Source organism: Sinocyclocheilus rhinocerous, unplaced genomic scaffold, assembly GCF_001515625.1.
Source record: "Sinocyclocheilus rhinocerous isolate Xijiao unplaced genomic scaffold, SAMN03320098_v1.1 scaffold287, whole genome shotgun sequence".
NCBI classification, from domain to species: Eukaryota; Metazoa; Chordata; class Actinopteri; order Cypriniformes; family Cyprinidae; genus Sinocyclocheilus; species Sinocyclocheilus rhinocerous.
This window is the reverse complement of record NW_015633524.1, coordinates 969,375-981,023: the sequence shown is the minus strand read 5'-3', so window position 1 is coordinate 981,023 and position 11,649 is coordinate 969,375. Positions and strand designations below refer to the sequence as shown.

Genomic DNA, 11,649 nt, shown 5'->3' with positions numbered 1-11,649 from the left:
GAAATTTTTAAACAAATCCCAAATCAAATAATTAAATAATACAAATAAAATAAATCTCTTCATATAAACAAACTAATGCTTTGGCTGTGTTTTTCCATTTAAAATCAGAGGCAACCACTGCATTTTAATCACAATCAAAACAAAGATGCTAAATACATGTTATTTAGATTGCAATTAGATTGTATAATTTCGAAATTTGAAGCAAAAACAATGCGATTTTAAAAACGATTTTAGCTTTGTGAATGAAATGTCACTCTCTGACAGCAGGTATTTATAGGCTGCTGCCCCTTTAAGACCGAATGCACGGATCCAATATAATGATGCACTTGTGATTTCTTTCTCCACTGTTTACGTTCACTTAAGACATAACCGACTGTGTTTACGATTTATGTTTATTGTCCCCCCCCCCTACTGTTAGATTAAATTTATGCCCCTGCTTAAGATATAACCGACTGTGTTTACGAGAATACTTGCCGAGACAGTTATTTTGAGATAATTTTGTGTGTATGTGTTCATTCAGATGCAAGGATACGCGAAAGAGGAATCAATTCTGTGTACGCGCATTGTCTGAAACGCGACTCTCTGTGCGCGCAGCTCCTAATGTGCGTGAATGGATTAAAACACTTAAATGTTTAAATCGGCAAGACTTAGAAACACGTGCAAACGATCAACTATGATTCGTTTTACCCCTACAAGCTAGTGAACAACGCAAATCAAGGAAGAAATTTTATATCACTGTTCAAGATAGCCCATCGGGAAGGGCGGTGATGCATCTTGGTAGCCCGACTGGAAAACACAATAGCCCCGGGACGTCGGGCTAGCTAACAATAAATTAAGTAATTTGTTATGCTCTGCATGGAGTAACAGTACAGATGTGTCTTAATCTTGTAATTCTGAACCTTTCCCTGCAAAATCACACACTTCCTTTACATTTCACCGGCCTGTTCTAAAGTCAGTTGCAGACAATAATCTCTAGGAGTGGCTGTGTGAATTTTTAATTTTTTTTCTGTGGACCATCTCAACTGATCTCCTAATGGAAGGTGTTGAATGGTGGTGATTATAATAATTTCAAAGGTTTTAAAGATAAAAGCACATGACTGCTTCTGGTTGTGGTTTCCAGGAGGTCCAGAAACGTTTCCCAGATGGCATTCCTCTGCTAGATCCCATAGACGACATGGGTATCAAGGATCCAGCGCTGAAGAAGGTCATTCAGAAGGTGGAGGCGTTCGAGCACAGGATGTACACGCACCCCCTGCACAGCGACCCCAAGCTGGAGACCGTTTACACTCTGTGTGAGAAGAAAGCGCTGGTGAGTCCACTATAGGATGAGTGAATGTGCAGAAGTCACGGCGGTATTGATATAAATGTCATTTCTTTTCATAGACGCAACCTTTTTCTGGTGAGTGCAGGAGTCGCAAATGTCATTTAAAATATGGCTCTATTGTTTAAGGCGCACCAGAAGGGGTGGATGTCATTTCCTGCGGCTGAAATCTTGAAGGTCCACCAGAACTAAACAAAAGTGGGAAACTGACATTTGTGCAGGGTGAATAGGCACTCAAATCAGATCACAAACAATCATGCGGCCCCATAATCGCTCACATTGTGCAGGGGCATTAAGGGGATAAGTGTTTTTGTTTTAATAGGTTCCCTGCAGGAGTTGTGCATAGGTTATATTTGTTGTTGGGTGTGCATGTTATGGAATGAAATGGTCAGATGCATTATGAGGACTTGGGATATCCCTCCAAACCAGATTAGACCTTTGGTTAGATCAACCCTGTCTTATAAAGATCTACAGGGAGTAACCCCAGAACTAAACCGAACATTTCCTAACACAGGGTAGATTGGAAAGTATAAAATGTTCAATTTATGTTAACAAATGTGTTGTTGTTGTTTTTATACACACACACACACACACACACACAAACATTGTATTAAAATATATATTTTATATGTAAATGATATTATTTCTAATATTAGTGCAGTACTTATTTTTAATACTTAAATATTCTAAAATTTTGTGATACTTATTTACTGTATAAATTACATTGCTTATTATATTTCTCTTATTTGGATATTTAAAATAATTTGCTTTATTTTATTTAAAATATTTAATGCCTGAATTATATACTAAATATTTATATAATTAAATTAATTAATAATAATAATAATAATAATAATTAATAATAATTTTAATTATAATATTTGTCACCTATTGTAAAACAAAATGTTTTTGATTTGAATGCATTTTAGTCTCGTCTAGGATAGGAAAATATTTTCTGGTTTATTAAGTGGCACAGTTGTTCATTGAGCTCATGCACTAGTTGTAGGCGTCAATGTAGGTCATAGCATTTAGACGACACATTAGCATTAGCAATACACAAAACAGCATGATTATTGAATGCTGAAGTATGTATTGTTGATTGTTGGATGTGGTTTCTGGAGGAGTGAGAGATTCTTGCCCTTTTTGCTTGAAAACAATTTAGCTCTTCTCAGTGTCCTGTTTTCAGTCTGTGTCTAAATCACTTTAGAAAGATCTCAGATAAGCCTTAAAGTGGATAATGGCATTAGAGCCACTCAGACAGTGAGCCTTGTAAGGGGTGAATCAGCTGCAGTGTAGTGGGCCCAACACTATTTAACCTTACTGTCAATATAATTTTCAGTTTTGGGTGAACCATCCTTTTAATACACCATTCATAACTTTTGACTAGTAGGTAATGCTTGCAGCCAAGCGTATGAGTGGTATTTTCAGTATTATTGTTTACTAAAACTATAAAAAATGTTGTCATTTATTCGAAATACAGTTGAAGAAAAATATTAGATGAAAAACATTATTTCAATTACTCCTCAAGGCACCATTTACATTTTATTTTTAAGTTGAAATGCTAAAATGACTAAAACTGAAATAAAAAGCTAAAGTGAATTTTTTTTTAAACAGACTAGGGCTGTCACTAACGATTATTTTGGTAGTCGAGTAACCGGTCGATTATTCTGTTGATTTAATCAAGTAATCATATAATTTTTTGTGGTAATAAAAATAGACCCAAGCAAACAATAGACTTTACTAGACTTAAAATACAGGTATAATAGCAATGAGGCAATAATAATTGGTTCAAATAAAATATCAAACGCAAGTAATCATATGTTTTTGTGCATACTAAACTAGAGCCCGACCGATATATCGGTTTGCCGATATTATCGGCCGATATGAGCCTGTTGTCGATATATCGGTATCGGCGAATATGCCGCTGATATGAAATTTTTTTTTACAGAACATATAAAGCAGAGTGTCCAAACTTTTGACTGGTACTGTACTATAATATACACAAAGAATATCGGCCGATATATAGGTATCGGCCTTTTTTTACTCCCTAATATCGGTATCGGCCCCAAAAACCCATATCGGTCGGGCTCTATACTAAACCCACAGTGCATATATTTATTTAATTGAATCGCAGCCTTTGTGAATTCACAATAGCACTATGCTTTATTATGATTTTTAAATGGATTTAATACCGTACATCATGCAGCCTTAGAAAATGGTCTAATAATGCTTTTCTTGGATTCTCGTCCGTGGAATGCGCGACTTCAGGTATTTTGCCAGTTAATGCAATCAAGGCTGGTTTGTTTTTTATCGAATACTCAAATTTAATCGAGGAAACGATTAACAAACTAACCTAAAACAAACTAATAATAATGACAAGTACATAAAATTAATGAAATTTATGAAAAAAATTGAAATGGAAACTGAAAATCTAAAAACAGAAGCTAATTTAAAGTATTAAATACTACAATTTTATATAAATAATACTAAAATAACTCTAAATACTAATGACAAATGTGTCAAGTGTTTTTGAAATGGAGACCCACTTCCTGCTTGTCGTCGTCGTCGTCATCTCCATAAATACCCAACAGAATTGCTGATGTTGTACAGTAAAAAGACTAGTTAACTTTTTTCTTTTAAAAAAATAGTAATTGCACATGAATCCACTCTAAATGACGTAGAAGGTAATGAATGATCTTGAGTAAAAATAGTATTCTGCAGTCCCCAGAAATACATTGAATGAAGTCACATGACTTGTCTAAGTTATTCCTAAGTTAGACGAATTTTTGCCCATGTTTTGTTCACTTTAGACAGATGGTGGCGCTATCTCCTCACTGGCTTGGTATGGTGTTGTAACAGTGTAAAGTCAGTGCGTTAAAACATTATGCTTCAGCTAGGGCTGGGACAATAAATCGATGCATCGCGAATCGAGAAATGATTCTGCATCGATTCTGAGATTTTCCGAAGGCATCGCGATTCTCTCTTGAATCGATTCTGAGCTTAGTTTTTAACAGCAGATGGCACTGCGTGCTTTAGAAATAGCCGAATTCTGCTTGCTTCCAGTTCCTTACAACATACACCATTTGAACCTAAAATAATCAGTCATAAAGTTCGAAAAGGTTGAAGCGAATTACAAGGATGTTCACAGTGGGCTGTGTTTACATTAATCTCGCATCATAAAAGCATAAAAGCCGATGTGCAAGTACATTTAACCACTTGCATTACTCAGCCGAATGCACAAGCGCTCTTCTTCGTGAGCATTTGAGTGTGCAGTTAAAAACTAGCCTAGAGCTAAGCTCAGAATCGATTCGAGAGAGAAAATCTCAGAATCGATCCACGAAACGCGATGCATCGATTTATTGTCCCAGCCCTAGCTTCAGCCATGTTTTCTGTGATGCCTTCATCAAGTTTGTAGATGCGTTACACGCAAAAGTTTTAACCATACACATTCAAGTGCATGTTTACAGATGTCGTTTGTTTGTGGAAACCTTTAAGTGTGTAAATGAGTGTGCGACAGGTGTGTTGTGACTGTGAGTATCTGCTGTTTTGTTTCTTCCTGGAACATGCGTCTTTGAAATGTATGTTTGGGTAACATTTCTTATGTGTTAAATCACATTTAAAACAGGAAGTATGTCTTTTCTCACTGTCAATGTGCTTGTGTTTCAGATTGCAAGCGACATTAAAGCGGCGAAGCGCGAGCTAAAGAAAGCACGTACCGTGCTGCAGATGGACGAGCTGAAGTGCAGGAAGCGTGTGCTGCGGCGCCTGGGATTCGCCACTTCCTCTGATGTCATCGAAATGAAAGGCCGTGTGGCCTGTGAGATCAGCAGGTTGGTTACCAAGAAAACAAAAATAAGCACGGTTGTCGTTCAATTATATTTTGGGTGTTCACGTCCACGAGTCCTTGTTCTAAACAATTCCAGCTAAAAGACATGCATTAAAAGCAAACAAAACAACATTTTACTCAGACAGGGCTCGTTTCTAAACCATCCTGTGGTGTTCTTGTGTGTTTGCAGTGCAGATGAGCTGTTGCTGACAGAGATGGTGTTTAACGGGCTGTTCAACGACCTGACGGCGGAGCAGGCCACTGCGCTCCTCAGCTGCTTTGTCTTCCAGGAAAACGTAAGGCCAAAATGTCATCATGCACATGCTGAAATGTGGTCGGGATGTAATATGAGAGAAGTCAATGGGTTATGACAGTTATGGGCCCAAATAACCTGTTGTGTTTGGCCTGAAATGGTCATGAATGCAGGGAATGAGGTTATTCAAAGGCCCAGCTTCTATTTGAGACTTGTGAAGCTTGTGCCATGTTCATTGAATAATACATGCAAATTAATTTAATGTATATCAGTAGTATGCCATATATTTGATACCATAGATTCAATAGTATAGATATTGAAAGCTATTTTGCAAGAAAAGTTTTGTTAGTTTGGAAGTTTTCCAATTTCATATGCAGTCAGAATCAAAAATTAAACAATGCTACAATGTAAAAATGCTTTTGAGAAATGAGTTTAGCCAATCAGAGAAGGTCATTTACATACCATCAATTTTTGATGATAAATTGTATTAAATTAGAAAACATGCAATCCAGAAAAAAATAAATGGAAAAACAAAATATAGGAAAAAATAAACTTGATTTCATAGGGGCCCTAAATTATTATTATTAGGTAGCAATTAAACACAAGATTAATTGTGAACAAACAAGTTGTTTACATTCATTTTTAAAAGGTCTAATGAACATGTGGAAAGCATTTCCTTCCCCATTAATGGTAAATGAATATTGTGTGTCAAATATCGAATATTGTATTGTACAAGTTTATAACATCTGATAATCAGATAAACAAACACACCATTTGTTGACCCAGTGTTATGTCTGACCCCGTTGTGCCATTTGTCGTGCATGTTGGTTTGCACGTGAAGCGCATGGATTGTGTGTGCCATAGTTCAGCTGCTTCTTCTCTTTAGTCATCTCACTCGTCATAAGATGGTGGGAAAGATGGGATAGGAAGAAAAAACAATCCACAGGAGGCGGCAGAGAGAGATCTTAAGCATGTTGTGATTTACCATGAAACTGGGTGAAAGAGTGTCGCCCAGGGCCATGAACCCCCAGAAAGATTAAAAACAGACACTTTCCCACTCCAAAATCATAAAAATATGGATGTTAAAAGAGACATGTGATTTGGACAATCCTGATTTCAATGAAATACACCTCTTATGTTTTTAATTTTCAAATTAAAATGTTTTTTTGTTAGTTTTTTTTGCACAGTCAAAAATCTGCTGCAAGTGTCCTGAAATCATAATGAATAAAAAAAGCCTTTAAGAATTTTTTTTAGTTTGGCATAACCCTTTATTTCTTATGACAAAATAATATTACGATGCTTTACTGCTTATTAGTATTTGAAAAACTTTTTGCCTCATGTGGTACAATCATCATACAGAAACATGCTAGAAAAATATATAATAAAAATAATAACTTTCCAAAAATAAAAAACAAAGATTTTTGTGACATTTTTAGTCGTTAACCCATTAATTACAAATGTAAATTTTTGTCACATGATGCAGAGTTTTATCTGTTTATGGTTGCCAAGCAGTGTCTCTTGCGGCAGATAATTATGCATCATTACCAGAAAATATTGGTTGTACCGTTTCCCACTAGTGAGTATGCTTTTGTTGAGAAGTCAGTCCACATTTTTAACAGTTATTTGACGTCCTCCATGCTGACTCGGTGTTCACAACTTAAAGCCTCTCCCATGAAGCCTGGCGGATCTCATTCCCTTTACGCATGGTTTAGAAAATTAAAGTGCACAACACATCTTGTGTGTTCAATCCAGTTGGCATAATTGTTCATGACACTGTCCCCTCATTCCCTTGTTTTAATTAGCTTCTCTCCATCAACAGGCTAGCGAGATGCCCAAACTGACGGAGCAGCTGGCCGGACCGCTTCGACAGATGCAGGTACTGTGTTTGAGAGAGACGTTTTGGTCAGCCACCCTGAAATTCTTCACATTACAGGCTTACTATTTACCAAATAACACTTAGACTCCCGCCACTGTTTGCGTTCATGGATTAATCGGATAGGTCAGTCTGATCCTCCAAAGACGTGGTTTGGAACAGTTTGACTGTTTTTACTATGTGTGAAGTATTTGTGTGTGGGCAGATGTAGGTCAGTTTGATGGCCTCATTTCACAGCTTCAGTTGCTGTGACGGTAAACTGTTCACGGTTGTTTAAACCGCTACTAAACAAGCATAAAACTAAGCAGAAATAGTCCACTTAAAAAATTAAATTGTCACTTACTGAGCCTGTGGAGCACAAAAGAAGTTTTGCAGAATGTCCCAGCTGCTCTTTTCCTAATCTTGTTCCCCATAATAAGTCTTCTGAAGCGGTGTGTTTTCTGAAAAACGTCACCTCCATCATAAGCTCTCTAAGCATCTAGACTCTTGCCTTTACTGATCCCGTATCATCATGAATGACTTGCGTTCTGCTGTGGTTGTAGGAATGTGCCAAGCGTATTGCTAAGGTGTCCGCAGAGGCCAAGCTGGACGTGGATGAGGACACTTACCTGAACCAGTTCCGCCCGCACCTGATGGATGTGGTCTACACCTGGGCCAACGGCTCCTCATTCTCTCAGATTTGCAAAATGACAGACGTGTTTGAAGGTACTAGTTTACTCGTAACAAATATATCTCGCAACAAATTTATCTATCAAATATTTACAATATTTTTGTGATTTAATTGAAGTGTGTGCACACAGAAAGCAAATGTAATTATTTGCGCGAGTAGATTGCATACAAATCAATGTAAAGACATGAATAGATGCGAATTCGTGCCAAGCAATGCAAATTATGTGAATTGGGCGACGCAATTGCTACGAACGTGCAATATATGCCTCAAACGCGTCTTCCGCACAAGTTGAAAAATTTCAACTTCAGCGGACAATTCACGTGACGCGTTGTTGCAAAAACGAATCAGCGAAGAGCTTATTGACACGTCCAGTTTGACACATCCAGTTTGACATGTCCGGCTGTATCAGAAAATGGAGTGCATTATGCGATGGTTTTATTCATGCAAGTGACATGGAAAACATCCTGCGAGTAATCTAGAGCGATAACGTGATGCGAATATTCATTCACTTTTGGTGTACATACACCGTTAGACCATTGGTTTAATTGAATCACTTCTCATGAGTGTTCACAACTCTTCTCTTTATCTACAATGTTGTTGTAGAAAAAACTGTAAAAAACTAAATAAAAATTTTTTTTTTTTTATTCATTTAGTCAAAAGTGTGCCTATGCATGTAACCTTTTTTTGCTTTGTTTATTTATTCAACATTTTAAAGATTTTGAATCTGCAATCTAATAGTGCCTATTTGGTCCATGTTATGGCTCATCTGAGTGGGGAGGAAAAAAAATCACATTTAATGCACTTGCTTACATGATAGATGGATAGGCAGATGGATGATTGATAGATTTTTTTCCATATCGCCCAGCCCTAAATCCCAGCAATGGCTTATACTTAATTCTACTATAAAAAAGACTATTTTCATATCATTCCTGTTTCCCAGAAATGAGCAAACGTAATTAGTTTGTGAAACTATTAGGAATCAGTGATGTTGTATTTGGTCCTGACTTCATAAGTGCAGCATGGGGCCTGTTGTGAAATAAAAGGATTTAAAATGTATTTTCAGCACATCTTCTCCCAGAAGCCTCTGCTCTGAGATTTGGCTGTGTCTGAGGCATGACGTGAGTTTTGAAACGCAGATCTCATGTCTTGTCAAGAAAATCCCCCATCTGCCCGTGCTCCAGCTCCTGAGTGAGATTTTGGCTGCGTTCATGTGCATTAGCAAACAGCAAAACACTTGTAGTGATAAATTGCAGTGAGGGAGAGAGGTTATATGAAAAATGGTGAAGTTCCCTTATTCTCTTTCTCTCATGCCCTTTCAACTCAAACTGAATTGGGCTGCGTTTCCCAAAAGCATCGTAAGCCTAAGTTGATTGTAGCTCCATTGGTTTCAATGGGTTTACAATGTACTTATGCTAATGTTTTTGTGAAACGCAGCCCTGCTCTCAATAGAGATCTTAGAACATCATGCCAGCAAAATCCCTTGTGCCAAGAAAAGTTTCATAGAAATAAACATTGCTAATACAACTGGACATTGCAACTACGGGTTACAAGCACTGAAAATGACCATATGTGGTTGGTATGTAGTAAGTGCGAGGAGGACTAACTCTCTCTCTCTTTCTCAGGCAGTATTATCCGCTGTATGCGCAGATTGGAGGAGCTCTTGAGGCAGATGTGCCAGGCAGCCAAGGCCATTGGAAACACGGAGCTGGAGAATAAGTTTGCCACGGGTAAGACATGATCTAGACTCGTAGTGTGACTCATTGAGCTAAATAGCCACGTGCACAGAGTATCCAGTTTATTGTGGGCAGCTTTGAGCACTTGACTGGTCTTGGAAAGATTTAATTATTGATCAATTCTGAGAACCTGTGGACGTGAGATACAAGATAAACTAATCCATAATCCAAGATCATCTCAATATTGCTGTTCAGTATTTTCACTCGTTATTTAATTTACAAGAAAGGTTTTTTTTTTTTTTTACTTGGTGAGCTGTCTTCTAAGGTCAGTAAGAAGTTACGGAAGTATGTAGTCTTGAGCATGCTGAACATTGGCTGTAACAGACCTCCATTCTCAAGGGGGAGCTAGAGTTCCCTTTAAATGTCTGTTTCATTAAACTAGATGTGGTGTTGTTTAGATAGCTAGCAATAAATATACAATTCAGCTAAATTGCTCATTATTACCATTTTAAAGGGAAAACATTTTGCGCTTGACTCGTTCCATCATATACTTGCTACATTTTGATTTGTCGTCTGACAGTTTTTATAATGAAACCAGGCATGAAACGAAGCTTGTGTATCTAGAAGCATATGCATTCATGCGTTTCCATAGTACGCATCCAGCAAGAAAGCTCTTTAGCATGTTAAACTAATAACATGGGGTTTTAATAAGTATAAAAATGTTGATCAAAATTGATTCCAATAGGTATTGTTGTTGGCATGCTGCTAATCTGCACAGTATTCGATTAGCTAACAAACACATCAAAATCTAATCTAATATAGATGGATGTTAGCATTTTGCTAAGCTACTTATACAGTATTTGATTAGCTTACAAACACTTGGGTCAAAATGGATTCCAGTAGAGTTTAATGTTAGCATGTTGCCAAGCTAATTGTACAGTATTCAATGTTAAATTATTTGGTCAAAATTGGTTCCAATAAAGTTGGATGTTAGCAAGCTTTTACAGGGTTTCCGCGGGGTCTTAAAAAGTCTTACATTTAGTTGTATAAAATTTAAGGCCTTAAAAAGTCTTAAATTGTACAAGAAAGTCTTAATTATGATTTCAAGAGGTCTTACATTTGGAGACGGAAAGACCAGAATTGCGATATGGCTCAATGTGATGATTAAACTTCAAAAGGCTATGAAACATGAGACGTTCAAAATCCGGTGCTGCGCTGCTCTGTGTTCTGCCGTTACCGGGGAAACAGTGATATTTCTACCAAACGCTCCACCTGCTGGCAGAGAATGAATGAGCATTTTCAATAAAACTTGTTTTGTTCAGAGTTCAGACCAATGCGAAAATCGACCCATGTTTTTACCCTGCAAACTTCCAAAAGCTTTGAATGTGAACTGGTGGATCGATAAGAAGACAATGCATTATAAAAATCTAAACATAGGGGTGTGCGATATGTATGGTCTGCGATAATATCGTAATTGTTGAATGAATGATGTGTGATTTGATATTATGAGTATATCGCGAAAAGCAAACACAAAACACACCTACAGAGTGCACGCATTAGGTGATGAAGTCTAGCAGGTTAGACTAGTGCGCGTGCGCATTTAGAGTGCGTTCTTTCACTGAATTAATCAGTCTGTTAAAATGCATTTAGAACGATCACATAATTTAAGCTATGGCGCAGAAAATGTATATATTTATATCATTTGATATAGTTAATATCACACGAAGAGCGCAGTTTTTTTCTCCAAAAGTAAGCATGATTACAAATGTGATATTGATTTTATACTACAGTGTGTAAATGCATCTAAATGCCACTTCTAATGCAGCTTCTGTGTTTCCTCTGCATTGCAAAGATCAATTTTGTTGATACTGATTTAATTTGCTTGGTAACAGCCCAAATGCAAGAATTTGACTCAAAAGATGGTGCACACTTTTAGAACAAATGGCTTAAATGTAAAAATGCCCATAAAACTGGTTGGAAATTCTTAATTTCTATCACTGCTGTGAACTGACCACACAGAATATGAAGAATAT

At 37.1% G+C, this 11,649-nt stretch overlaps 1 protein-coding gene across 1 annotated transcript in view; it reads left to right on the top strand.

Annotated features, from left to right (window-relative positions):
• The window catches only part of mtrex (Mtr4 exosome RNA helicase), a 40,068-nt gene that overhangs the window by 20,280 nt on the left and 8,139 nt on the right, over nucleotides 1-11,649 (top strand). Inside the window, exons 21-26 of the mRNA XM_016557590.1 lie at nucleotides 1,121-1,309; nucleotides 4,988-5,151; nucleotides 5,338-5,443; nucleotides 7,220-7,276; nucleotides 7,816-7,978; nucleotides 9,566-9,670. Coding sequence (XP_016413076.1) covers nucleotides 1,121-1,309; nucleotides 4,988-5,151; nucleotides 5,338-5,443; nucleotides 7,220-7,276; nucleotides 7,816-7,978; nucleotides 9,566-9,670 — 784 coding nt within the window. The remainder of the gene's footprint in view (nucleotides 1-1,120; nucleotides 1,310-4,987; nucleotides 5,152-5,337; nucleotides 5,444-7,219; nucleotides 7,277-7,815; nucleotides 7,979-9,565; nucleotides 9,671-11,649) is intronic.